Source organism: Tigriopus californicus, chromosome 2 (genome assembly GCF_007210705.1).
Source record: "Tigriopus californicus strain San Diego chromosome 2, Tcal_SD_v2.1, whole genome shotgun sequence".
Lineage (NCBI taxonomy): Eukaryota > Metazoa > Arthropoda > Copepoda > Harpacticoida > Harpacticidae > Tigriopus > Tigriopus californicus.
The window spans coordinates 1,542,041-1,569,088 of record NC_081441.1 but is presented as its reverse complement, the minus strand read 5'-3'; the positions used below and the strand labels follow the sequence as shown (position 1 = coordinate 1,569,088).

Below are 27,048 nucleotides of genomic sequence, written 5' to 3'. Positions count from 1 at the left end.
TTTTTTTTAAGAAAGCACGCTCATTGAAAGCCATTCTGTTTGCTTCTCGACGCAAGACAATTGGACTCGCCTAAAGGCAGCGCCACAAACAAGATCAGATCGTCCTCGTCGTACATACAGTACATAGTAGTGAACAATACAGCAGCCTTCTGAGGATTCTGATCTGGTTTCAAAGTCTTTTCCTTATGGATTGGAGTTTCATTGTCAAATCGGGCCCTAAACCAACTCATGAAGTCCAACAAAAGTTCAAGAAGCTTGATTTCACGGATGAGCCAGCTAAACGGCCTTTCCAGGGAAAATCTGGCGATGACATTAGGAACCATACTTTCACGGTCGAGGTGAGATTACTTACTGACTTTCAAGGTGAGTGACGTCTTCTGTACAACATGCTTAGTGCTATGCACAGAATATTGTCGTACATACGTACGAGCGAGGACTTGTACGGTTACTTCAGACGTTCGACATATTTCCGCAGTATGAGTTCTCTGCCAGGACGTCCGTCCTCGCTCGTTAATGTCCTTCTTTCCATCCCATAGACTCCACTCGAACGACATACTTACAATTACTAGGGTATGTACCTATAGTATATACCCAGCATTCACTTTTAGCTCCACATACTCTCTCCTTGGACAAAGCCTTGCCGAAAATCTCAAAATTTCAAAAAAGCTATTGGGACGCCAAGTGAGTGTTGCATATCATTTAGAGCTCTACTTTTAAGTACCTGTATGTTTTGATCAACTAATGTTCTGTCTCTTTCTGTCTCTCTTGCATCCTTTTGTATGTAAATCACCAAAAGGGGGAACTTGCTCGTTTTCGTCTCGCAACTCGACATACCGTAAACTGAAGTAAAAGTGTTACATTGTAACCGCTAACACGCCCCAATGGAATAAAGCCAGCCTGCCAGCCAGTCTGGCTGCCTGCTTGACTGCCTGGTGGCTTAGTTGGTTGGTCTCTATACAAAGATTAATGTCACCTGTTTAAATCACCTCGATGGAGAGTGCCTAGTACAATGGCCACCAGCTTTTGAACGGTTCAAGTGAAAGCCGTTTTCAGGAGGAATGATGATGCACTGTTGGGGTGGATATGTTTTTTTTCATCTAGCACTCGCGTAAGTGCGAGATCATTGTGTTGGAAATAGTTGTTTCCCGTAGTGCCATTGTGAAGGGTTCCTTTTTCCTTCATCTTTTGTAATCGAAAAGGAAATTGGATCACTGTTTTACTTTTGGGTGCGTGTTAGGATCGAGTGATTGAAATCCATCTTGGATGCCGGTGCTTCCACGTGCTTCCATGATATTTTGTACTCTCAGCCAGACAGAACACAATTGTTTCGAAGGTGAGGCTCGAGGAAATTTGGGGCCCAAAATAGCTCGTCTGGGAAGTGATAAAATAAAAGCTGAAAATGAATAAAAATATGATATCTTGAAAGTCAGACGAGCCTTGCTCGATCCTCTCAGCCAACGGTTTTTTTTCAAAGGAGTTCCTTTGACTCGAAAAATCTCGAATGGACGTCTTCCTTTCGTAGAACTTGTCAAAGCCTCCAATGTAGTTAGTTTGGGAACGGTATGGTACTTAAGGCCAAACGCGACGCTTCGTTGGCAAAATATGGAATTCGAGATCAGAGCCCAATAATACAGAATGACGTAGTTCAAAGAAAATGAACTGAATTGTTGGCTCGGGGGGGGGATGCAAAACATTGGTGAACTAATCAGGTCGGATTGAATTTTGGATTCTTGGATTCTTTTGATGAACCCTGCAAGTCTAGGCATGGAGCGCAAAATATGGGACTGACTTGAGGTGAAAATAATCCATTCTATTCGATTTTTGATCCAATCTTGGGCGGCTCTTCTGACATACGCCGAACCCCGACAGAATCATTGAATGAATTGGTATGGTTTTTTACACTATTACGTACGTTCGGACGATTGTTCGCGTCTCAACCATTTTGAGCCAATCCAGAGAAGCACAAGAAAGTACCGTTAGTCAAATCCTGGCCATCAGTAAAGCCAATATATTAGGAAGAAATGTGAAGTGCTAAGGATCCCATTCCCAATACCAGTAAGGAGTTTGCGGAAAAAAAATGGAAAAACCAAGCAAAATTGAGCCCTTATTTTGGTCATGAACCAAACCATGCTCTCCTTCTTTACCTCGTGTGTGCTATTGGCATATGTCTTGTGGTGGCGTGCATTGTTGCAATTGGAGGATCAAAGCGAACTAGTAGATCATCGATTGACGGTGGTGGGTATAGGTTTCGATGGATCATTCTGCACGGGAGACCAAAAGAATAGCCACCATTGATATCAGCTGTGCTTGGATAGACAGACACATGGTGTATCACGTCCAGCATCCTTTTCATTATTCAACCATAAAGGTTTCGTTTGCTGCTTTTTTCGTTTCAGAGTCGAAGAGCCACCACTAGTAGAAATGATCCTCGGCCACGTCTCTGCTAAGATTGACACTCCCGTCTTCCGTTTGATCCTCCTCATGGTCTGCATCCAATGCACTTTGCCTCACCTTCAAGTGCAAGGCTTCAATCTCCAGGTAAGTGCCTTCCAAGTGACGCCTGTTCATTCATGAAACAAATGAAACTGCCGCCTTCGACCATGGCTAAGGCTGAGCAACCAGTCTTGTCACATGATCTTTAAGAACACGGAAGAAGCTAAGGGTGTTGTCAAAAACGTTTCCCCGAGTCTTTCATCGGTTCATCAAAGCTGATCCGTCTCGCGCTCGTCGCTCCAATTCATGGTGACACAAACCCGGAAAATTGCTCTTGTTCCAAGTACGTATCAAGCAAGATGTATCATGCAAAATGGCTCCCGTTATCATTCCAGGACCTGTTCCACCCGTTGGTCAGTGCCAAAAGATTCCTTTTTCCATCTCAGATGACATCTGAACTGCATCAGTCACGAATCGTCAAACGTTCCCCTGCGGACCCCGAAGACAATGGATCCCTGATCTGGGAATGCACTTTCCCACGGAGGGAAATCCTTGCTCCTCGTACCAATGGAAGTGGTACACCTCCTTTGCTTCCTCCTGCCACCCCTTCATCTTTCCAACCACCAGATCACAATCTATGCAACTTTACCTTGGATGTGTCTCGCTATGGACTTCGGGAATGGAGTCCAGGATCTGGCTTGGAGTCCCTCTGGATGGGCGGTCCCAAATCTGACGCCCAAGGTCAAAAAAACAGGTGAGGAAAGATAAGAGAGTGCGCCAACTAACTTAAGTAAAATGGGGGGGGGGGCATAAGCTGGCTTGAGTTGAAGGGCATCATAATAAAGGGCGGTCCGTCCTCCCCTCAAGAACTGGTTCACTTAGTAATGACTGAGAGTCGGAAAAATGGGTTTTAATTTTCACGAAAGTAATCTGTTTTCAGGTTGCGAAAATCAACCAAAATAAGTTCCGAAAACGAAATCAAAAGTTGTGAATAGGTGAAAAAAGAAGAAATTAATTACTAACAACCAAAGCATGCATTCCTAAGGAGAGATGGTCAAAATGAAGAAACTCTAGCAATGGAAACATTGCAAAAATTAAAAGAAAATGGGAGTTTTTCATCCTTCCGATTTTTTGGGGAAACATGATTTGTAAACAATATCGTGTGGATGTAGTTCTTCTCAATCTTATCAAAATATGACAAAAACCCATTCAATTTTCCCAAAAGTCGTCGGTTCTAGGTCATTGTGTGGTTAAAATTTGCGAAAAAGTTTTGCTGCCTCAAAATCGCGAAAATAGTTCAAAATTAAATTTAACTAGAAAAAGACTATGTTTCTGACTCCTGAAAATGACAATATTTACAGTACAGTAGTACCATAGTGGTCATAACTTCTCGTTGTTTGCAGCTTTAAAAAAAACAATATCACTCATATTTCGTTTCAGCATCGCGCTACGTCTTTTATGATACCTCCAAGTTTTACGAGCGAAATGAACCCCTCCAGGATCGAGCTTGGATCCTTTCCCCGTGGACCCCGCGTAGCCAAGTGAAAGGCAACTGTCTGAACTTTAAAGTACGTAAGCAAGCAGACGTGGTCTTGTCCTCCCGTGTTCCAACCAGTTCCAGCTAGTTCCACTCGTCCTCGCTTGAGCTAGCCTTTTATTTACTTTCGAGCTCTAAGTATTGGCGGGTAAGCGAGGCAACCAACCCAACCTTTGGCCAAGGCTGGAGACAAAAATCTAGAGGCTCCCTTTAACGCCTTAAGTAAATACACAAGAGAAGGAGATTGAGCGAGAAACGATATTTGCCCAATAACTTTTCCTGGCACAAGTCTGTGCACCAACAAGCATTGCATTGAGAGAACGTATTACTTAGAGTGCAAAAAAAAACCGGGCCGAAATGCAACCCAATCAAGGGAAACATAGGTCGGCCAGTCGACTTCATTTAGATCGGTAGCGGCCTTGACACCTTTTTTTCCCTCGGCCTGTGCCAAAACTTGTACCAATATTGGACGACTACGAGGGGATATTTTCCCACTCTGAAGCTGGCGCAAGAAAACAAAAGTTTTTGTCATAAAGCTAACCTAAACTACTCGACAATTGTGGGAGTATTTTTAGCCGTGTTTTTTCTACCTTCACGTGGATGATGTGCGTGGAGCCTACTGAAGATCGACGCTTTCTCTTGTTTATTTCTAGCATGCTTCTCAAGGTCTGAACATTGGCTCGCTCAATCTGATCCGTATCGACTTGATTGGCCTGATTGGGAAATCGGGTGGCGACACTGCCATAAACGAAACATCCGATTTCCCTGCCTCCAATCCCGAAGAAAGGACCATTCATGAGCTTTTATCTGGTATAAGCAAGCTAATAAGTTAGCGAAAAGCGAGAAGAAAGTACACACTTTATCCTTAGTCAAGCTTCTTCTCGATTCAGATCTGGATCTCAGTGATGCCGTATCTCAGGCAAACGAGCAACGTTGGGCTCGCTCCGCTTCATTGAACAACTATCATTTCCGAACCAACCTGGTTTGGTCCTCATCCGACATGACTAATGGGGTTTGGGATCGAGTTCACTACTCGTATGCCACGCCCTCAAATCACGTCTTTGCTTGGGAGGTTCGCCCTGATTTAGGCGGTGGAGCCGGGGACGTTCGTAACGTATTCAACGGCTACGTGGCTATCGACGATATCGTTCTTAAGGCGGGTGAATGTGAAGGTAACGAACGTGAATTCATTCAAAGGGTTTCTTTCTCAATGTTTCTACACACATACACCGATTCTTTCAAATTGATAATGTCAGGGGGAGGGGGGGGGGGATCTTTGCCCAACAGGTGAAGCCAACCAAATATCGATTGTTCGCCCACGTTAAACGTTAGAGTTAGAATCAGATGGAAAGAAAGTTTCCTAAGTCATACAATTTGTACTCAACAAATTGGAGATAGTTCTAGATTTGCATTTGAACGCACTTGTTGTAAGATAGGCCCTCTGTCAGGTTAGAGTGAGCAACATGGCCACTCTTTTGCAAAAAGGGCTCGTTTTCCATAGTTGATCACATTTTGAAGACATTCTGCCGTTTTGCTGACTTATCAAAAATGACTGATTTTGCAAATGCGTGGGCTTGGTAGCATCGGAATAGCCATTCCATCCTCTCCTATCTTTCATATTCAGTCATTGATCATTGACTTCTGCGTCTTTGCCCCGTATGACTGCGGAGGGCGTTGATAGGACCCTGAAGTGAACACTTTGCATGTAAGCAAGTTCGACCCAACAGTCATAGTTTTGAGCAAATCTTTGAACATTTTTCGGATCTTTGGGATCTCATCTTGAATTTTGAGTCAACTTACTTGCTGATCTGTTGTCATTTCTGAGTGACACTTTCCGTTGTTCTAAAACTTTTCCATTCGCTCGCATTCCGTAAGTCCGTAAGAGCGAACTCAATCTCTATATACCTTACCTGCCATCATATATACGTACGTACATATAGTGAGTGAAGTCTTTGCCCAAAAGGCCAAGGCCAGGCAAGTCAAGGGAAACTTTTGATCCGGTCTCGACATTTGATGCTATTTTTGGGAGGGGTCCACTCTCTTCTGTCATCAGGTTTGACGACATTCTGGGGATGCCAAGATTGGTTAGAGCTCAAACGCTCGAGAACCATCCCATGCTCGATGATTTGCATTCATCCATCCATCCATCCATCCATCCATCCAACCAACCATTCAACCATCCATCAATGGTGGCAATGTTCCAATAGATAAGGTCTCTCTCTTGTTTCTCCTCACAGATGAATGCAATTTCAATGCGGATTTCTGCCAATTCTCCAATGACGAGATGGATGATGACGATTTCGACTGGAGCTTGTCCCGGGGCAGTCTCAAACCTGGAACAGGTCCAATGATGGACCAAAGTGCCACAACCTATGGCACTAGAACTGGTGAGGAACAAACTCAAATCATAGAGATAAATAGAGAGACATCTTGCCTAATTTCAACTGGCAAGCACTCTTCCATTTTATGGCAAAGGTTGCGCGATGAACTTTGGATTGCCGGGAGATTGTCCAAGCTCAAAGATACTACATGAATTTGCAAATATAACACCACAGAGCATTCTCAGATTTTGTGCGCTTGGTTGAAACAAAATTTGCCCTTGCAGTTCAAAAATCAGTTTTCCATATAGTTAAGGCCAGCATTTCCATAGAACCAAGCCAAAATTGGGACAAGAGAGCCGTGAATTGTTTAATATGAACTATCTTGTTTCATGAGCTGCCCATGAATTTGTCACCGCCAGCGATTCTGCATTTCTTCTGGTTCGCTATTAAATGTTTCTTAATTTTTCTTTTTGATATATTTTATAACATCTTCTTTACAAATTCCGTTATTAACCAAACGTGTTTGCCTCTTTTGTTTGTGCAAGTTCAGATGACTGCTTGGTGGGCCAGTACTGAACTGAGCGTGGCTTGAAAAAGCCTTGTACATAAATCGTAAATTGTCTTTGTCAGCCAGACAAACTTGCCTTCGAAATATGGAGTTGAATCTCAACTTTGTCCATCTCCGGGAGTACCATGGACATATTTGTCTCAATATTGGATCCATTATTCCCGAGAACTCTCCCAATAGCAGTTCTCGCGTTCTGATGGTGGATGAAGTTTTTCTTTTTCCCCCAAACCTTTTTAAAATGACAGAATATTTGATCCTTCTATGAGTATAGTACAATCGTCAGTGCTTGCTACGTGACAAACTGAGTGAGATTGGGTCTAGTCAGATTTTGACATTTTCAATCTGTCAAAACCTCCTTCCGACAAAAAATACACCCTGAAGGGATGGTAATAGACAATGGCCTCTAGAGAGGAGAAATTGGTCCAGTGACCGTGGAAGTGATTTTAGTTCTAAAGAAATGAGCGGCTCCCGAGGGCAATCACTCCGTTTTCGTACTTTTAGTCTCAGTTCACATATGCGAGAACAAGTCGATATTTGTGCGAAGAACGAAATCAATCAGAATTGGGTAGTTGCTGCTAAGGAGAGGCCTTGATTCCCTTCCCTTTGATCATTTCAGGGGGTTATGCTTACCTAGATAGTGGCTTCCCACGGCGTCCGGGCGACACGGCTCGTTTGACGCACGGAAAGGCTATTCTGAGCCCCTCTCAGAGGAAGCCTTTGTGTGTCTCATTCTGGGTGAATCTCTATGGAAGCGGTCTGGGGTCCCTCAGGTGAGCTGAAAGCCGTCGTTTCCAATTCGAGTGAGTGTTGGTGGTTCCAATTCCATTGAGCCCGTGTTGCCTCCTCTAACGGAAAACAGAGCAGAAAATAATGGGAGAATTGAGGAGCTGGCTTAATTGGCACAGTTCCTCGGAACTTCAGACGAGGATTCCTAGGACAAAGTAGTTCTCTTGGCCAATCGAAACCAATCCATCAAAGTCCAACTTTCCAAGAGCGGCAAGAATGTAATGAATGAATGAGCGGACTCCATGTCTAAAGTACTCGGTTAAGCCTTTACATGAACATGCTTGAGCGTTTCGTCGTGAACTTCTAAGCATTAGGAGGAGCCTCTTCCAGTTCTTCAAAGACCTGACCAGAAAACTTGAATTCGAGCCAATCCCATTGGAAACACTTTTGTCCCCTACCTATCCCACCCTCGCCTCCAAACCTGAAGCATTGCCAATTCACTTGCTTTCTAAATCTGAACTCAAGCACTAGCCGTGCTTTGATGTGCGCGAGATCAAAAGCCCCACCAAACCGATTGCAAATGAACTAAATCTTGACTTGATGTCGCTAAACAACCCTATTCCTCAAACGAACCACCCAAACTTTCCAGCGTGAGGAAAAACATTTCCTCATCGAGTTGTTCAGACGAAAGGCCAAGAGCCTCGACTTTTCGCACGTCCAATGACAATAATAGCGAAAACGTACTTGCATACCTATGAACGGGCGCAATTTGAACTAGTCACGTGTCTGCTGATCAAGATTAATCTGCCCTTCGGACATCCTTGGCATTGGCTGCCCTTGCTGCCCTTGCCGACCTGTCCGACTGTCTGCCATGAATTGCAAATTTGATCCACCTGTCCATCACTCAATCTCAATACTGGCATCCCACGCTCACTTTGGCCATGGACTTGATTGAAGCCCATTGGCCAGGGGTTGAATGTTGCTCAATTCAATCAAGGTGTTCAGAGTTACTGGTCAATATATCATTCACTAATAACCCAGAGATAGAACTTGCTTCCTTATGCTGAGCCAATCCGGCCAAGACTCGAAGGGAGCCATCAAAATACTAGATTATCTTACGGTGGCCTTTAAGTACAGATCAACTAGGGCAAGACGTTTTCCCCCGGTGTGTACAATACAGTCTATGCCTTCCCATACTTCATGAAATGTAACTGTAGTTGCCAATGTCTCTTAGTTTGAGTGTAATCTTGTATTGTTTATTAATCATCCACTCGCGCATCAAAAGATGAAAAGTGTGTAGGGTATTGTAAAAGGGGTCAATGAAAGCAAATCGAAAAAGTGAAAAAGACAAGATCGAAATAACTGTGGCATTGAGTGTGAACATCGAGGGCACAAGTTACAAGCGTCGCTTAAAATGTTTAAGGTTAAGGTTGGATGGGTAGACGATTCCACATTGCGGGGACTCCACTAAAGAAGAACCAAAGTCTGCAATGAGAATTACCAAACGGCACCTCTAAATTGAATTGACTTGTAGATCTTGTTATCCAAGTATCGCATCTGAGTGATAAAGTACATCCCCGTCCCAAACAGGATATAGTTTGGTGTGCATCAACATTTTGAAGCAATTTGAAAGCATAGGTCAGCTCTAGGTTTCGGCGTCTCTCTTCCAAAGACACAAGACCGAATTTTCGTAAACCTACGTTGAACGGATTCAATTCATTGACTGTCATGTTTAAACCTCGGTGACCACACTTGTGATGACAATTCAAGCATTGGGCGCAAGTATACGATAAAAAGTCGGACGAGAACGTCCGGTTCACGAGTCAGAAAGTTTCTTGGAGTCATCCCAAGCATAACATTGGCCTTGTTAGCTATTTTTGAACAATGTTCACGGAACGACAACTTGTTGTCAAAGGTCACTCCCAAGTCCCTATGAGCTGTCACCTCGTCAAGGGCAACGTTATTAATGGTGTTTGGTGACCGGACGAGAACGTCCGGTTCACGAGTCAGAAAGTTTCTTGGAGTCATCCCAAGCATAACATTGGCCTTATTTGCTATTTTTGAACAATGTTCACGGAACGACAACTTGTTGTCAAAGGTCACTCCCAAGTCCCTATGAGCTGTCACCTCGTCAATGGCAACGTTATTAATGGTGTTTGGTGACCTTTGATCCACTGATCCATTTCCGAACCTTAATTAATTTCCACTTTGTCTCATTAAATTCCATCTTATTCCTGGAAGCCCATCTTGTCATCTCATCAAGGTCTCGTTGAAAAAAGCGCTCATCCAAGTGTGTATTGATCACTCTAGCTATTTTAGCATCATCCGCAAAAAAGACATCCGTATTAGTTCCACGTCTCGCGTTGGTGCTAACATTGATAAAGGATAGACAATGTGATTGATTAAAATGGCCATAACCGATGCATCGTATGCATGAAAAATAGAGAGCTAATGTGCTCATGTTTCAATGAAACCAAACCTTGGATATGTGGAAAGATGCCCATCTTTTGTGACAAGCTCAGTTTTTGGGACGAGTTGATAATAAGACGATGGTTTACTTTTCTCCATTTTTCCAACCTAACCTCAACCTTAACCTTAGTTATATCTTACGTTCACTCATTTTAGATAAGAACACTTTTGCTCCAAGGTCGGGCATTTGAATTCCTCAAAAATTCATGAATGGCAGCCAGATGAAGAGCTAGTACATTAAATTGTGCCACGGCAACTTTTCCCGACTACATACGTCATTCTTGTGATCAGTAGTTTCTTAAGCAGTAACTTCAAGATCAATCAGCTCTTCAGACGATAGAATATGCACGTAGAACAGTGAAGAAGATGAAAATCGAAAGGCCCTCGAAATGCTCAATTGGGAACACGCGCACTTTCAAATGCAAATCAATCCTCCTCCTCGTCTTTCAAATGTTAATTTCGAATGTCTCAGCTGAGGGAGGATTCAGTGTTTCCAAGGCAGTTCCTCGCCGGTTGACAGTCCATGTAGGATTCATGTTTTTTTGTGTAATTACGTCCCTTGCCGAGTGGCTTTTCGAATTTCCTTCCCCTCCTCAGGGTGTACGCGAGGCCATTGGACCACGTGGGTCCCAGATTGGATCCGGAATTTCTGATGTGGGAAGTGGACCATCCACCCTCTAGTCCCCGAGATGTGTGGACCCAAGCCAAGTTCACACTCGCCAATCTTGGGAACATGACCAAGGTAAGAAGAAGCCGTCAGCAGGCTGTTCCCACCGACTGACTCATTTTCCGCCTCACCGCTCGTCACTTTCAAACTCGGCTGGAATTCTAAACTTCACCTGCCATTGTGAATTGAATGTCGAGTAGGTGGAAGAATTTCGCATACGATAAATATGGTATACATTAAAAATATACTTGCACTGTGGACGACGACGACGACGACGACGACGATCTGGTACCATCTGGTTCCCATTGGTACCACTTTCTTAACACGGGGGTCCACAATGACCGTGAATGGGGCGAGCATGAAGTGCCAGGGGATGGGCACAGTTTCTCGGACTAGAGACCATATGGTTCTTCATTCGAATACGACTGGTTCCTCATGAGCCATTTCACCCTGAAACTGCATCACGCTCCACGGAGCTAAGAATAAACGGACGGCTTTTCCGTGGAGAGGAAAAAATAAAGTGACTACGCAGCCAAAAAGGTCTGTTCCATAAATGTGATTCGAAAGTCTACCTGTTTGAAATGCTGCGTTGTTGACCTTTCTCCAAACCGAAATCCAATTCATCCATCCTTATGGTCCTTTTGAAATATTCAAGGTTACTCACTGTGTATATATTATACGTACGTAGAGCTGGGGAAAGTTTTATTTTCGGAGAACGTGCCAGAATTTGGAGTTGCTGTTCCAAGATTTGGCATATTTACGAACCATAAGAGAGCTCACCATTTTATCTCGCACTCCTTAGGAAGACAGGCCAACAATGCTCTTTGTGGCTGTTTTGGCACGAATGATTCATAAATTAGGGCTCTTTAGGCTGGCAGCCACCATGTATGTACATAGCAGTTCCCTGCCGAAAATAGGGTGCTTAAAAAATTGTCAATTCTCGTGAGATGCTTGTTCTTTTCACTGTTGACCATTGTTTCGTCCCTTTATCTCCTTTTCTCTCTCTCTGTCTCTCTAAAGTACTGACATTGACACGATCAAAGCCGGGCCATGGCTGCCTTGAAAGATGCAATAACATTGCCATTTTTTAGTGTTCAAACAGATCTAGTGTTCCCCTTCGGTTTTACATTAGTTTTCCTTTCATTGAGAATCCTTTCAGGAGACGAATCTCGCACAAGCTGTGCTCTGACAGCAACAACAACAAAAAACAACTAGCAACAACAACAACAACAACAAGATCTGTTTCTGAGCGCAAACTTAGAGAATGATCTGTTTCAGCGAGCACAGTTCCATTTATTAAAATGCATACTTTTCTTGGGAACCATGCACTGGCGGCCATTTTCCATTTTCTACAGTTTTGTGTCCCAAGTTATGGGGCCATTATGAAGTCAAGGCTTTGATTCAGGGGTTGCGCTTGTCGACCAAAGCTCGATAATTTGCGAAAGTAACGAGCCTTGGCTCTCCCAAGGGAAGAGGTCAATTTCCGTGATTGAAGGAATGTCTAGGGCAAGCTTTAGCAGACTTTGGACTCGATTGAACCCTAGAGCCAGCCAGTTGAGGGTGCTCAATTTCCACTGGAGAGGTCAACAACGGACGGGAAATGTGATGGTTCAGCACCGCAAAGAGTCAGCCACGAATATTTGTTCAGAATAACATCCCAACCTGATGAGATTATCATTCCTTGCCCAACTCGAACCTCCCTTTGAAGTTGGCCTTGGCATCCCAATGTTGTCACAAAGACGAAGTTTGTCTTTCGTCAAACTTCAGCGGTAATCCAACGAGATGAGGACGTGTGCAGTACAAACTAAACGGGTTGGCTCAAAAGTCCAACAGAAAATGGGTCATGCTGTGTAGGCAGATTCGTTCCATAAGTTTTTTGAAAGGACGTCACTGGACTACCAAATAATCTCTTACCGTCTTGGATGTTCCGATGTTTTTTGTTGTTTTTTGAGGATTTCTTTGCCGTTATTGGGCATGGAATCCCCAGCAGTTCAACATGAAAAGATTACATGCATGTCTTACTTAGCTTTTTCATTCATTTTGTATTTGATTCACAAGAACATCTTAGCATCAAATTGCGCCAGGGTCATTAGATAATGAAATTGGATCATTTTCATCAATTCAGATTTATTTTTCAATTTCAAAATGGACGCCAGTTCACTTTGTTCCGATCACCATTTCTCACGTATCATACAGTAGACACTTCTTTGTCTCAAGACCTAAATCATTTAAATAATAGAGCGAGCACACTCTGATGCACATGTTTTAGGATGGTAAGATAATTCGGCAACTCGATCCAGAACAATCTATAGCCGAGAGCGAAATGTCGGTTTGGAATTCAACTTTCTTGTAAGAATTTGAAAAAGTTGTCTAATATTTCAAAGTCAGTTTCAATGACCGAAAACATTGTTTCTTAGGTTGTTGTAGAAAAGTTGAAAGTAAAACGAAGTTAGGTTTGCGATTAAAGCAACTTAATATTCATCATCGTCAGAATGTGGACCTTTTCCATGCGATTGGAACAATAATGAACCACTGGAATACGGACATGAAGGCCAAGGTTGAAAATTGACAACTCCAATTCATGTCATTGCATGGCATTCTCACTTCACAAGAGACATCACTCCATTGACTGGCTATGCTTACCAATTTCAAGTTTCAGTTCGACCAAACGACTGGGTGAAAAGTTATACCACTAAAGGGCTAACTTGCACCTTATTTAGAGGTAAAACCGCTAAAAAAACTCAATTCCCATTTGAAAAAGAACGCTATCCATTGACTCGATTCCCCGATGTTACTTCCTGACTCAAGCATCCCCCGTCCATATTTCAGTGGTTCACGGAACAAGCCACAAAAAGCGGGAGGAAGTTGGGAATGCAGGCAGGTGTATTTGCCATTTCTTAGGCGTTTTTCGTTTGAATATTCACTCCCTATCTGCGACAGTGGGAAAAGAGAGAGAGAGAGAGAGAGACAGGGTATAGATTCTCTCATTTGTAATGCTCGGATCAACAAATATACTGCTGCGTTCTACTCCTACCGGAAAAGAAAGGCTCTACTAATAATGCGGGAGAACTGCAGTGCACAGAGTGCAGGCCTAGGAGTCTTATAATTTACCGCTTAGCGTATCCATTGAATAGCAGAATTCCGCAGTCTGCATTCAGCCGCACCATTTTTTCCGAAGGAAAATTATTGACATTGTTCCCCGGTTGCGAAGGCAATCAATGGTTGGTACCAAGACCCTAGATCCCGAGTGATTAAGTGAGGCCTTCGTCATGGTGTATTGGTTCCAATTTCAGCTCGTGTTTGAAGGCGTGATTGGGGAAGTTGACCGCTCTGATATCGCCATCGACACCGTCCAGATCCAGCCTGGACCCTGTCCGTGTAAGTTTCCTTTTTTGAGAGCTATGCAAAATATCCCAGCCCATTCGTAAGATCTACGCCATGCTGGCCGAAAGACCGATCCCGGGATTTCCCACTTCTGTCCATTATTGATCCCTTTCCTCAGTCCCATTTATTACCGAGATTTATGAAAAGGCCCCTTGCTAACCTCCCCCCCCCCTTCCCCCAAGACATTTATTTCTATAAGAAGAATGGGAACTCTTCGCTCTGTCATGCGTGCATACTTTACTGAGGATTCGCCCCCCAAAAAGAACCTTCGTCCCGTCGTCTCAAGCACTGCTTACCTATACCAACTTGCCTTGGGTCATTGGATGTCTGGCACGTATTACTGTACATACCTATGTACGTGCACGAACATCCTTACAATAAAGTGCGCGATTTGCCGCCCAGTCCTGAAATGGTGCGAAAGTAGTAGTAAATGAGGGTCATCTATCTTTGGGCGGCCAGATTGCGAGACATCGTTGGAAGCGTCCCATCGAGAGAGAAAGAAACGACTAAGAACCCATTCATCAGAGTCAATTCTTTTCGAGAATTAGGGTGCCTATCCTAGCCTTCCCTATGGGATGTTAAATCTTTTAAATCTCCTCAAGAGAAATAACCTTGCTCTTCAAGAATCTCGAAGACTTTGGCCTTGCTCCTCGACTGGATTCATTACTTGTCTAGGACATGATGCATTTCAGTATTTCTTAGACCCACCCTCTTGTACATTTGGATAACCCCTGTCCTTTTATGGTCTGCTCTATTCAGTACTATCATGTCGTTGTCGTCATGGTGCGTGGCTCATTATTACTCAATTAGGGCTTTTTCTACACTTTCCTTTTGTAGTGTTTCCAGAGTCGGCTTATCCGTTGCAAAAAGAAGCTAAAGGTCATTTCTCGGCCGATTGCACTTTCCGTTTGGGCCTTTGTCGGTGGAAGGCCGTCAACATGGGCCGTGGGAAGCCGGAAAAGATCGGCCATCACTTGCCGTTGGTGGCTTTATCATCCAGAGACAACCAGGACATTGAGTCGGCGGAGTCAAACCCGGAACCCGAAATGCGGAGAAGGGGCGCCAAACCCGGATATCCCCGTCGGAATGAGGACCAATTTCGTCGGAAGCAAGCAGGCTCACGGGACTTGGCTCAGACCCAGGAAGAAGCTATGGAGTCCCTTTGGCAGCGAGTGCGTGGAGGTGCGAATTCCGTACCCCTGGGACATACCAAGTAAGATGGAGGAACCCTGATGACTTTCAGTTAGGGGTGGTTCTTTCAAAACTGATGGGATCCCCTTTGGATCCAGTCGGTTGGATATCTGTCGCGAAGACGATTTCAAACTGAGCGATTCTTGGCAGGTCATTGTGAGTTGATTCTATAACCAAGCTAACCTGACCAAGCCATAAAGATAAGTAATGATATCAGATCTAAGCAACAATGGGCGTTGGCGTAGGCATAGTGAAAGCAATAAATTAACAGCCACAAGTGGGTAAAGTCAAACGAAGAAGAGATAGGTTTAAATGAAATCCACCGGGATTAGTCAAATGACCACAATGACTCACATGACGGTACAGTAAGGGAAAGAAAAGGGGTCAAATAGACACAAGAGGCAATTCGCTCAAGGACCACTCAATAATCTTGGACAAGGCAGAGTGGTTCCCCAATACACATTGAGGCTGCTAACCTGTCTGCATTGGTGTACATGTTTAGGGTTGAGCGAGGATCTGAAGATGATGGAGATGATTTTCTGATGGTGTTCGATACTCGCAACTACCATCATCGGCCCTTGGACTCGGCTTATCTGTACAGCGAGGTCATTACAGGAAAACCGATGCTCACTTCTAACCCTGCCACCCACACTGAGGGCCACCCTTCAGTTCAGTCATCAAACTCTACCCTCCTTGACCAGAACATCGGCGATGAAGATCATAAGGCCAAGGACCAGAAGGTGGGTTCCAAGTGCGTGGGCTTCTGGTTTCAAATGAACGGGGCAATTGCGACCAATCCATATCTGGGCTCGCTAAAGGTAAGTACGTGCGTACGTTCTCGAAAGATCTTCTAAACTCATTGAGATGTCAGACCGTGGCTTTTTTCGGGTGTTGGAAATGTTTTTGGCCCTGTGATTTGACCCGTGTGTCTCGGGAAGACGTTCACTCTTCGACCTCTTTGAATCTTCACGCTTCACGTCTCATCATTGGTCCCTAGGTGTTTGTTTGTTCCCCAGTCATCAATGAGGACTGATTACGTGTCATTGCTGATTCTCCTTTCTCTGTATCCGGTTCAGGTGTAAGAGGTCGAGGGCAACTTCAGCAATTTGCCCACCAGTATCATGGCCAAAACCGCTTTGTGGAGTCTGACCAATAGTCAAGGGCCTTTCTGGCAATATGGACAGGTGCGTTCACCAAAGACTTGCACCCGTTATGCCTTTTAAATGTATGTATACAATATGTATGATCTGGTCGCTACCACCAGGTCAGCTCGATTTGGAGGGAAAACATACTATATCTATAAGTAGAATCCAGCCTTTGTACCGGAATTAAGCTCAGGCTTTGGCCAGGACGTTGCATAAATATTGTTTTCTTAGAAAATGCTAAATCCTTAACAAACTCGATGGAGCTGTATACATTTACTGGACGGTCACCTCATCACAATCTTACAAGAGAGTAGCTTACCGTGATCGCTGGGTCAATTTTTCGTGGCTCAGTTTGTTTTCTTCATAGTATTTAGGCCTTTTTAAATTACCTAGTTCAGAATTGTCCTATTTATCGACATTTGGGCCCAATGTTTTGCCCTCAGCCTGTGACAAGCAAGTTAAGTAGGAGGTTTAAAGACTCCTTATAATTTTGAACACCAAAAATCGATTCGAAAATAAAAGATGGGTAAGGTCCAATAATCAATGTGGAAGAAAATTCAAAGTCATTTATTGCTGCATTTTGGCCAAATTTTGCCCTTTCGATCTATTCCATGACTGCAAATACTTGCGAGACACAAACACTTGAACATATTTTCTGGTTTTACGTTTTGTGTAACCTCCACCAAATTTCCTCCTTCAATGCACAAACTCAAGGTCAGACGAGTAGATCCGGTATCTGGCAATGGAGAACGCATACATATCTTGTTTATGGGAGTGAAATGGGTTCTGAAATCCTTTCTTCGAGAGGGTTTGGCCTCTCTCTCTCTGCCTCTCTCCCTCGCAAAAAGTTGTCGTTAAGACTCTCTGCGGTTCTCCGGCATTTCTTCGGATATTCAGAGATTGAACTCATGTCGCAAACAACAGTTTATCAACTTGACCAACAACAACGACAAAAGAACAAAAACAAATCGGATGCATCCTCTTGACCAATGTAACTCTTTCAAGCACTAGGGCTTTAAATGATGTAGAAACCGAAATGGTTTGGTGGTGCTTTTTGACCAATGATGCCGACATTACTTCACAAGAATACGAATAGTAAAATGGTGTCAAATCATGCATTTAGACGACCCCATTTTCAGCACAGTAATGTGACAAAGTTGTGATTCACATCTCACATACTGACCCCCGTCCCGTATAACAAAGATGAATTACTTTATCCGTTCATCTGAAGAAAGAAATGGCATTTTGTAATTCATTACTTTTTCCGGCATACTTGTTAGGGTTCTAACGTGGTTCAAATGTGATTTTGTTGTTAAAACGTTTTATTACCATTTTGTTGCCAAGGCTGTGCGGTTTCCGTTCATTACTGCAATGGAGACACTGTCCGTCCCTGCCTCCCAGGGACACCGTACCTGACCTGACGAGAGTTCTTTCTTGAAACGTTAGTTGGAATTTCTAAGACAATCATGAAATGCTGATTACCTGGTCTTATCTAAGTTCAAGTTTTACCCATTGGTAAACTAATTGAACCAGAAAGAGATGGTGGATTGTAAAAAAATATCTGCCCGATGAAATTCTCTTAGTTTGGTCACCCTCAATCTTGCATTCTTGCGTTGGAATATCATGCATACGTGGCCAAAGACTGATTCATAAATCGCAAATGAGTAGAGCAGGTTCCTACTCAAATACGAGGCAATGTTGTCAAGAATATGTCATATAAATTTGTATGTGACGGGAATATGTGTCGAAACAAGGGTCGTCTACATGCATCATTACTTTGACGGGGTGTGGTACATAAAAATGTGTTGGACCCAAAAGCTGCAACTGAGAGATTTATTTCCACCTAAATTGAAATCTTGTTAAAAAAGTTCTCCATCATTTTCGATCAGTCGCTATTGTGTTGAAATGCAAAGAAACCTCGAGTCACATCTTCTTTTCTTTTCAAAACAACCCTTGATAATAAAACTCTTTTTTAGTATCAGCATGAAATATGGAACTCACAAGGCTATGATGATAAAGGTGATAAGTCGTCCACACAGCTAATTCACTGACTATGCACGGACTTACAGAGATGTGGACTGCGAACAAAGGCAAAAATTTCTTATCTCCTACTCGTTCACTTTATTCCAAATAAGCACTTCATACGACCACAAGATCGTATTGAATAGATGAACTTGGCTAAATTTGAGCCCAAAACTATGCTTAGGAAAAAAATAGAAAATGTCCAAGGTTATAAAAAAAGCACTACATGAAATTCGAATTTTCGGCGTGCTCTTGGTCACCCATATAAGGTTTTGGCAACATAACCTTACCACTTTACAAGTGATTAATAAAAAATGACCTGCCTTTAATTGAGAAGATCTACGATTCTTATTTTACTCCCTTGATTAGAAAATGGCTCAGAATTGTAATGATCAAGAGCAAGCCAATTGTTCGTTCCGTTTCATTCGAAGCATCCCGTTTATAACTTTAACCCCATGTTGAATATCTGTTGAACCAGTTGGGAGGCACAGTTAGGATCATGGCGAATTGTAATGAGATTGCTCGTTTGATAGAAAAAGCGATGAATAGGTCTTTGAAATTATTCCCCGCTCATTTCCTCGATTAAGACAAAGTCTTTCCTTAAATCGTCAAATGTGTATCCACCATCTAATAATGTAAATACGCATCAGAATTTTGATGAAAAAAGGTTTAAGGTCCTGGAATTGATTGGACCAGAGACATTTAAAACATTGGACAAATAATGGCCAACATTTCAAGGCTACTGTTATCCGTTTTTTTCCCATTTTAGGCTCCGATTTCACTCAGAAGTGGTGTTGACTCTCGGTTGGCTTTTCTCGGGATTCGAGCCAACACCGTGAATGGACATATCGCTATCGATGATGTGGTGGTTTTCGACGGGCAGTGCCAAGGTAAAGGGCCCTCTTTCATTAACGGGTGGTTTTCTTTTCTCTTCATAATATTGCCGAATGAAAAGGAATAGTTCGTTAACTGCCAACAGAACTAGATTCAATTTTGCACATGAATTGTGAGGTTTTGAATGCCTGAGAAGCTGATTCCCTATGATCTTAAAATTTCAAAGAAAATCCTCGTGATTTTTGTTTGTTATGTGGTGGGTGGGTGGTCGGTCGATCATGGTTGGCTCCATTTATTACCCCGACTGTCCGCATTTTTATTGGATTGGTCCCAGATGGGCGGCTTACTGAAAGTTAGCGAACACTGAGAGAAGGACGATCGGTCGGGAGAAATATTGATGGCATGGGACCCCCGGCCAAACGGTACACAGATCACCCACCCACCCACTGGCTAACTCCTCTTTTCTTTGTTCTCTAAAGCTTTTACATTGAGAATATTATGTCCTCCATGTCATGTGGTAAACTTGGGACACGCACCTTTAGACGATATTATGAGTGCATTCAAATATCAAAGGCGACAAGATCAGTTCAAATACAGGAGTTGACATCATGTTTGATAACAAAGATCTCCAAAATATTGAGCTAAAACGTATGAAGATGAAATGGTCATACGTTCGTTCATGTGTCGTTATGCGTCCAGCTCCTTTATGGAAAATGATCAGCTTTGGAGCCGATTTGTGCCCTAATATCGGGTCCTTAACGAAAAAAAGTAATAAGACTGAGAGGAAATCTCAATCAGTGAATCAAATCGCGCACACTTCATTGCAGGTGGCTTTCGGAACAAAACAATGCTAACAGCTTTCATGAACTTTTTCTTGGCTCAACCTATTTTCCGATTTCGTTTCTATTTTGGATTTTGGAGAACGAGGGGGGGGGCTCTGATGCTTGGAAAAAGTTTTGACCCTCTTCTTCTATAGTACTTTCGATTCTATTTCGTCCCTTTTTTCATGTCAATAAAAACTCGTCACGGTGTCTGATTGAAAAAGTACAGTCGTCTAACTTTCTGATTTCAACCAGCTTCTGTAAAAAGTCCTTTCAAATGAAGGAGTAGAGAGAGTGACAAAGATGACTCTATTTATGGCCCATTGCTCAAGGGACTCAAGCCAATCTATTTTCGATTTTAAGTCTGAGCACCTCGGGGATTTGAAAATGGGGTGGGTTCAGGAAGTGATGACCCAAAACAGTGTGTACCAGACACCAAAAGCTACTTATAGTGTAGACAAGCGCCTCCTCCAATCATAGAAGTTCTGCCATGTGATTACTAGGCAAATTCGAGGATAAAATATCATTTTTTTTTTCAGTGCTTCCGAGTCGAGCTCTGACGGATCCTCACGATTGCGCTTTTGATGAGGGCAACCTATGCGGCTGGTTGGCGGTGAATCCGGGAGGAACATCGGGCGAGGAGCTCAGACCTCAGGACTGGCGGTTGGCCGATGCCACTCACACGTTGCTCAACTTCAAAGACCACACCTTTGAGGTGGAGAATGGTAAGCTCCTATTCATTTCCGGCGGAACTTATTTTGCTTCACTCACGCACCCACGTTTGATGTGGGTGGTTTGCTGAACATCTCTACATTTTCGTGTTATTTTCCTTGTCTTGGACTCGCAGGTGGGTTCCTATATTTCGACACGGCCAATATTCAAATTCTCACTTGGCTCGTGAGTGGATCTATCATACCCAAACGAGAATTCTGCTTCACCTTTTGGTTCCGAAGTGCAGCCGTTAACGGAGCTCAGCTATCAGTGAAACGGTGAGTTTGCCATACAATCTTGGTCCCTTTAGAACACAATTTTCAATGAATGCTTGATCTAAAAGTAGGTGAGTCCATTTTGATGCCAGAGACAATTCTGAGGATTTCTGGGCGAGTGAGTATTTCGATGCTCTTCACGCCCAGATCTTGGCAAACATGGATCTGAGCGATCTCCTTTTTTGAAAGGCAGCAATGAATACTCATTTTTCCTCTTTGCTTGGAAACAACCCCTAAAAAGTGAGGGGCCTCTTTTTCCAAGTGCTCTGGATGGTAGTCAGCCTCAACAATCGTAAACGCAGCCCAGAATGCCCCAACAAAACTTGATTCACAGAGCACCAAACAACGAAGGGGTCCTCTTCTAGGTTCCACTTCGACATTACTTTTCCATTTGATGAGACTCAATTGCAACCAGCTACCAAAGTTTGCTCTTGACTAAATAGTCGAGGCATTTGATGCCAATGAAGGGCTGTAAAGCAATCGGTCAGATCCCTGTACAAGTGCCTGTACTCGAGTCGAGTACGAGGACCTTATACATTCTAGCATTTGATGCCTCTTTCGATAAGGTATTTCATTTCATTTCCCGTTTTCAGACAATTCAAAAATGGCACATCCACTTTAATATGGCGTGTGAAACATGACGATCTCCCCAATGCTTCCTTCCCTGAGGGTGTGTCACTTTTGCCATGGATTCCAGCCCAGGTTTACATTGGTTCGGTCTCGGAAGCCACTTTGGTAAGACCCCATAAAATACGAGTACATCACTTTTTTTCTCAGCAAACACTTTTAAAGAATGTGAATATTTTAGTGGTGAATGATTCATGTTTATTGAATAACGTTTGTGTTAAAACCTTCAATCGTATATCTTTGTAATGATATGTTTTGTATTTAGTGATCTGCAGAGATTTCAGCCGAAGTTTCGGTGCATGAATGGCAATGGTTCTCAAAAACCGGCGACGTCACAAAAGTTACTAATTGCGTGCAGAGTGTTTTAGGAAAAGATCAACGAAAATGCCAGCTTTCCCTGCTTCCACAAGAACTACTTCAATAAATAAATAATATTCCCCATCTCATCCGTAGTTGATTGTGGAGGGAAGCTCAAAAGAACGAGGGTTTGCCTTAGACGATTTACGTCTGCTCCAAGACGAACCTGCCACCAAATGCCCAAGTAAGACAAAATGGATGCTTGACCGCAATATTATTCCATGAGTTGTCATCCAGTTAATATGCTTTGTTACATTTTTAAGCCCGTCCCGACTACCAATCGGCTTCTGTTTCCCTCATTAGGGACGATCTCTTTTCTCGTCGGACTTCCAGATCTTACCAAGAGGGGCTCCATTCACTCAACCTCGTTTTGAGCAGGTTTGAGACGTTCAAACTGGACTGAGCAAGGAGAACCTTCCTGATTACAATGTGTTATAATTTGTCCATTGGCTTTTTAGCAAACACTGTCACTAAAACCTGGACAATCACGGATATTGCCTTTTTTAACTAGCTTTGCAGCGAAAGTCTATGTAATTCGGCAATTTATGTCTTTTGAAGCAGAAAAAGTGTTCTTGTTTGTAGGTTTTTTTAAAGATTCTAAAAAACTGACTGTAATACGATTTCTGTTAATATGATATTAATAACATCTCTGGTTTCATTGTTATCAAATGTGATTTTGTTGCACCGTGTGTGTTTTTATTATCATTAATATGTTCCCTAAGTTCAGATTCCCTCGCATTTGCCTTTCCAAACGTTTAGGAAGCAATATGTTGCCTCTCAAATCTCAATCCGTACGTCAAAGGGAGTAAGTGAGTCCGGCACACACTTAAAAGCTTATGGTCGGGTGTTGATTCAAAATTATATCCTCGAGCCTGTCGGGCTTGTCGATGGACTCGCCCACCACATCAATCTGGGGGACGGTGAACTCTGCAAGAAGATAGTGTATTGATCATAGACAAAGTCACAATCAGCCTCGGAACAGGAGTGTCTCTACTCAATCCTACCGTACTCATCCTCGGGCCGGTCCTCCTTATTGGAGTAACAACGGCAATCCCAGCCCGTGGGCCCGTGGCAGTGACCACGGGCTTTGCCCTCTCGCTGACAGTAGAGGCTGCACACGCCATCGTCCAGACAGAGAGCGTATTGCTTGGCACTCACCGTCTCATCGGCGCAAGCGCAATCCGTGTTATCCGCGTTGCACTGACCCGTGACGCGGCCAATACTGTGGCAAGAAGCCTCACAGAAACTGGGAGCAAACAAACAAAATAATGAGTATCAAGGACCCGAGCAAATGAATTTTGGTCAAACGACTAAGTGGGAACAAATGTTTGATTTCATTTGAAGTTTTTGTTTGACTTTGGTGAATCCTAGGAATTGAAAGCCGATCAGAGAGGGATGCCCTTTGAGATGAGATATGGCATTGTCGAGTACCATTATACGAAAATGCATTAGCCATATCATGAAGAGCAATGAAAAAAAGCCATTAATTCTGACGTGAAATCTTAACCATATTGGATAAGTAATTAGGGAACCGAATAAAACCATCTGGTTATTTATTTAAGAACGAAAACAGCAAGAAATTAGCCGTGGAGAAAAAAAGATAGTTGATAATTAACGGTTCATTCAGTCACCAAGTTGTGCAGCCAAAAGGTCTTGTATGGGTCCCATAAATTGAAAACAACAACTAGTCAATCTCCCCCGAACATTAAAAATACGATAATAATTTCTTTAATTTAGACTGTATAAATGCAAAGTCAATAAGGTATGGACATGAATGGACAGGGAGGCCGTAAATGACGGCCATGGGTAAGCTTTTCATTTAAGAACAAGTGTTACAGCCTGGCCAATTTTATGCTTCAAAGCACATTTAAGCAAACAAAGAAAGAAAAGAAAAAGTTCTACAGGTGTCATTCAATACACTGTGAGCGTAAAGTTTTTGCATCATTGAAATCTAGAGGAATCTAATATTTCTCACTTCAAATTGATTGCTTCTAGGAATAAAGTATATATTTGGGGAACCAAAGGACCGTCTATATTTTATCAACATTGAAGAGGGAATTTCCAATTAGCAAAAAGGTACAGTAACTGTTTCGGCCATTGCCGAAGTATCATTTCTTTTCAAAAAAATGAAATACCACCTGGCACCAAAGGAACACTCAGAGGACGATTGACTGATATGATTGAGGCTGGAATGACTCAATTAGCTATTTCTAAGGCCTTGGAGATCGCACTGCGAAGTGTTAAACTTTGTTGGGCTCGACACTGGGCTGATAAAAGACTCCAAAACAAACCTCGATCGGGGTCGTCCTAAGGTTGTGACAGGAGTGATTAATCATGTGCTAAACCTGAACTTGGGAAAGAGGCTACAGAGCACCCAAAGGCTGTCAGCTAAGCCAACCAAACTAGGATTATCGGTGAGTAGGGAGCCCCAGGGGGTTCATTTGTAGCATCACCAGGGCGCTTATACCTCTAAGCATCAAACAGCCCCTCCTAACTGAAACAATGACAACGGCCAAGTTCACCTTCGTCAAAGACAATAAATTCCTGTATATTTGAGAACATTGAAACTGAATAATCCGGTCAGAACAGGGCCCTTTCCAATTATTTCCTCCTCCATATATATATTGTGCGACCACCTATGGGCCCAAAATTTGGAAAACGTCTTGTTTGCTCCAATGGTGAAGGACCCGCGAAAGATCATGGGCAATGGATGGGCAATGTTTGGCCCTTGCAGAGCGTCTAATTTGAATTTCCTTGCTCAAAAAAAACCCAAGGTAAATTCCCAATACTACTAGGATGAGATTTGGTCTTAAATATCCCTCACTGCCATGAAGAGGAAGTTCGCCACAGGCCCACTAACCCAAAGAAAACTCAGTCCCTGAACTTCTGGAGGATGTGATATCATTCACTTGACCTTAATTCCATTGAGAATTAATGAACACTTTTTAAAATGAGGGTCAGTTCGTTCGGACCGGTCCCTTTCACCAAACGCCTTGAGCAGCATTATCGGCGTCGCTACCATAATTAAAGAAAAAAAGATGTTCAATTAAAAGATCATTACACTGGATGCTACAAGAAATAAGTTGCTATGTTTGCTCATCAGTTTAACTAGTTCTATCAAGGGGCAAGGCCATTACGGTCACAGTGTATAGTTGGCCTTTTTGCTACCACTGCATGCTCCATCACAATTGGCAAAGAGGGCAGAAGGCTAGCTACGTAAGTCTCACCACTCAGTCACGCCATAACTGCTACCAGTACATTGTCGACCTTGACCCACGAAAGTCACACCTGGCTCTTGGATAGTGAAAAATGAGTAAAATATTTTGTTGCTAGAGAGCCTGGACAGCTGGACCAGGTTCAAATATCTACAAGGGTTTTTTTGATTTGTATTATGGATGAATCAGTTATTCAATATTGATTGTCAACTGGCCCTTGTTTCTGGCTACCACTGACACTTACCCATTGCCTAATCGACATCTGGAGGGGACAATCTTCTTGACCGATTGGGTCAACTCCCAGGTGTTGACCTCATCCTTAAACTCGCTGTACTTCATCTCCACATACTCAACTACGTCGAGTCCTCCGAGGAGATTGTCAATGCTTTGGCGAAGATCCAAGTCCTCCTCCTGGCAATTGCAATTGCCCACCTCGTCACAGAAACCTAGAAGACACGAGCAAACCAAATCTTAAACTTGGCTCGTACCACTCGAGACGACTGCCCGGATGGATCCGTACCCGTTTTTCGTCCCACGACCCAACAAGAGGCACGACAAGCCCGATCGTTCCCGAAAAAGGCCAGAATCCCGCAACGGAAGCGAATACCCTCGATTGGGTTGGGACAAATCGACAGGAAGAAGGCCAAGGACAGGAGAGTCAATTTGGGGCTGGCCATTGTCCTGGATGTTCACTTACTTACAAATGAATGTTAGGATATTGCTATTAAACGCAGACTATATACCGACGTCAATTATTCATTCCTAGAAAGGGAGCGATATCAAGGCATTTCAGGGCATCCGGCCAAATTTCCCACTTTGGAAGTTTTCCCTTGATAAGTGGGATTGCTGATGTCACACACTGTTTCCGTGCGTAACAATCATGTCGCTTGATTTAAAGATTTCAATATTTAGTGACGGCCGAAATTTACAATTAAACGTGACATGTCTTTAGTAGTCAGAGTTGTATTCCAATGATCGTAAATAGCAGAAAGCAAGTGACTGAAATAAAAGAAGGTCCACCAATAAGCTCTGAGAGGGTCTCGTAATCTTCATACCTAATGAGTAGGGACGGGCAAATTGTGTAAAAAGAATTTTTGTCACTAAAGACCATTTTTTACACACATCCGCATTTCTCACTTTAATTTGCACCTTTTTTATTTTTGGTTTGCACTTTCTTGCACATTTGGTTGAAATCAGAACTTTCTTTGCGTTAGCATTGGTTCCAAAGGTTGAAATCTAAGGCTGCCGCCAAAATAAAGATATGGAAAGCTGAATTTTGAACAATTGATGTTAAATATTGCATTAAAAAGCCCAAAGTACTTCACTTTTGGTCGAGAAGGTACGTTTCAACTACATACGCCCTCAGGACTTTTGATGACATGGTAGAAAAGTGTCAAAGCTCAAGCTAAATTTTATCAAAGTCAAGTATCGGCCAATAATAAGGCATATTTAGCCGTTTGCAACAAACTTAAGAATATGTAAGCCAAAAATATATAATACTCAATTTGAACCATCTTGAGACTTTGCATTCACTTTGAATTTCAGGAGATTGTATGAGCTGGCTGCTTTGCGATTACAATTTGAATAGTAGTCCTGTTTTCATCATGATTAGTGTCAAACCAAATATATTTTCATCTAGAAAATATTTTTCACATAGTTTGGGATTTTGGGGCCCAAAAATTATTCTTGTACATTTTCATTTTTTATCTTTTTCTTTTCCTCCTTTAATGATACGTAACAAAGAG

The 27,048-nt window shown here is 42.9% G+C and overlaps 2 protein-coding genes across 2 annotated transcripts; one reads left to right on the top strand and one right to left on the bottom strand.

The window, feature by feature from the left end:
* Positions 1 to 1,100: 1,100 nt before the first annotated feature.
* Positions 1,101 to 22,931, top strand: LOC131892034 (MAM and LDL-receptor class A domain-containing protein 1-like). The gene is made up of 18 exons (XM_059241761.1): positions 1,101 to 2,538; positions 2,829 to 3,187; positions 3,874 to 4,001; positions 4,624 to 4,780; positions 4,861 to 5,142; positions 6,208 to 6,357; positions 7,476 to 7,629; positions 10,652 to 10,796; positions 14,015 to 14,099; positions 14,943 to 15,318; positions 15,799 to 16,114; positions 16,379 to 16,480; positions 19,233 to 19,353; positions 20,658 to 20,843; positions 20,966 to 21,107; positions 21,698 to 21,839; positions 22,185 to 22,272; positions 22,352 to 22,931. The coding sequence occupies exons 2-18, from the start codon at positions 3,001 to 3,003 to the stop codon at positions 22,489 to 22,491; spliced, it is 2,901 nt and encodes a 966-aa protein (XP_059097744.1). The 5' UTR covers positions 1,101 to 2,538; positions 2,829 to 3,000; the 3' UTR covers positions 22,492 to 22,931.
* On the bottom strand, positions 22,742 to 26,032 carry LOC131893482 (uncharacterized). The gene is made up of 4 exons (XM_059243523.1): positions 25,824 to 26,032; positions 25,548 to 25,749; positions 23,093 to 23,334; positions 22,742 to 23,015 (listed from the first exon to the last, which is right to left on the bottom strand). The coding sequence occupies exons 1-4, from the start codon at positions 25,978 to 25,980 to the stop codon at positions 22,915 to 22,917; spliced, it is 702 nt and encodes a 233-aa protein (XP_059099506.1). The 5' UTR covers positions 25,981 to 26,032; the 3' UTR covers positions 22,742 to 22,914.
* Between the last annotated feature and the right edge of the window lie 1,016 nt (positions 26,033 to 27,048).

Excerpts from the sequence above, each read along its gene's own strand:
- LOC131893482 (XM_059243523.1), bottom strand. The coding sequence starts at position 25,980 with ATGGCCAGCCCCAAATTGACTCTCCTGTCCTTGGCCTTCTTCCTGTCG. Across the intron at positions 25,750-25,823 it reads GGTCGTGGGACGAAAAACGG|GTTTCTGTGACGAGGTGGGC; the intron begins GTACGGATCCAT and ends CGTGTCTTCTAG. Across the intron at positions 23,016-23,092 it reads CCGGCCCGAGGATGAGTACG|AGTTCACCGTCCCCCAGATT; the intron begins GTAGGATTGAGT and ends ATCTTCTTGCAG.
- LOC131892034 (XM_059241761.1), top strand. The coding sequence starts at position 3,001 with ATGGAAGTGGTACACCTCCTTTGCTTCCTCCTGCCACCCCTTCATCTT. Across the intron at positions 14,100-14,942 it reads CCAGCCTGGACCCTGTCCGT|TGTTTCCAGAGTCGGCTTAT; the intron begins GTAAGTTTCCTT and ends TTCCTTTTGTAG. Across the intron at positions 20,844-20,965 it reads CACCTTTGAGGTGGAGAATG|GTGGGTTCCTATATTTCGAC; the intron begins GTAAGCTCCTAT and ends TTGGACTCGCAG.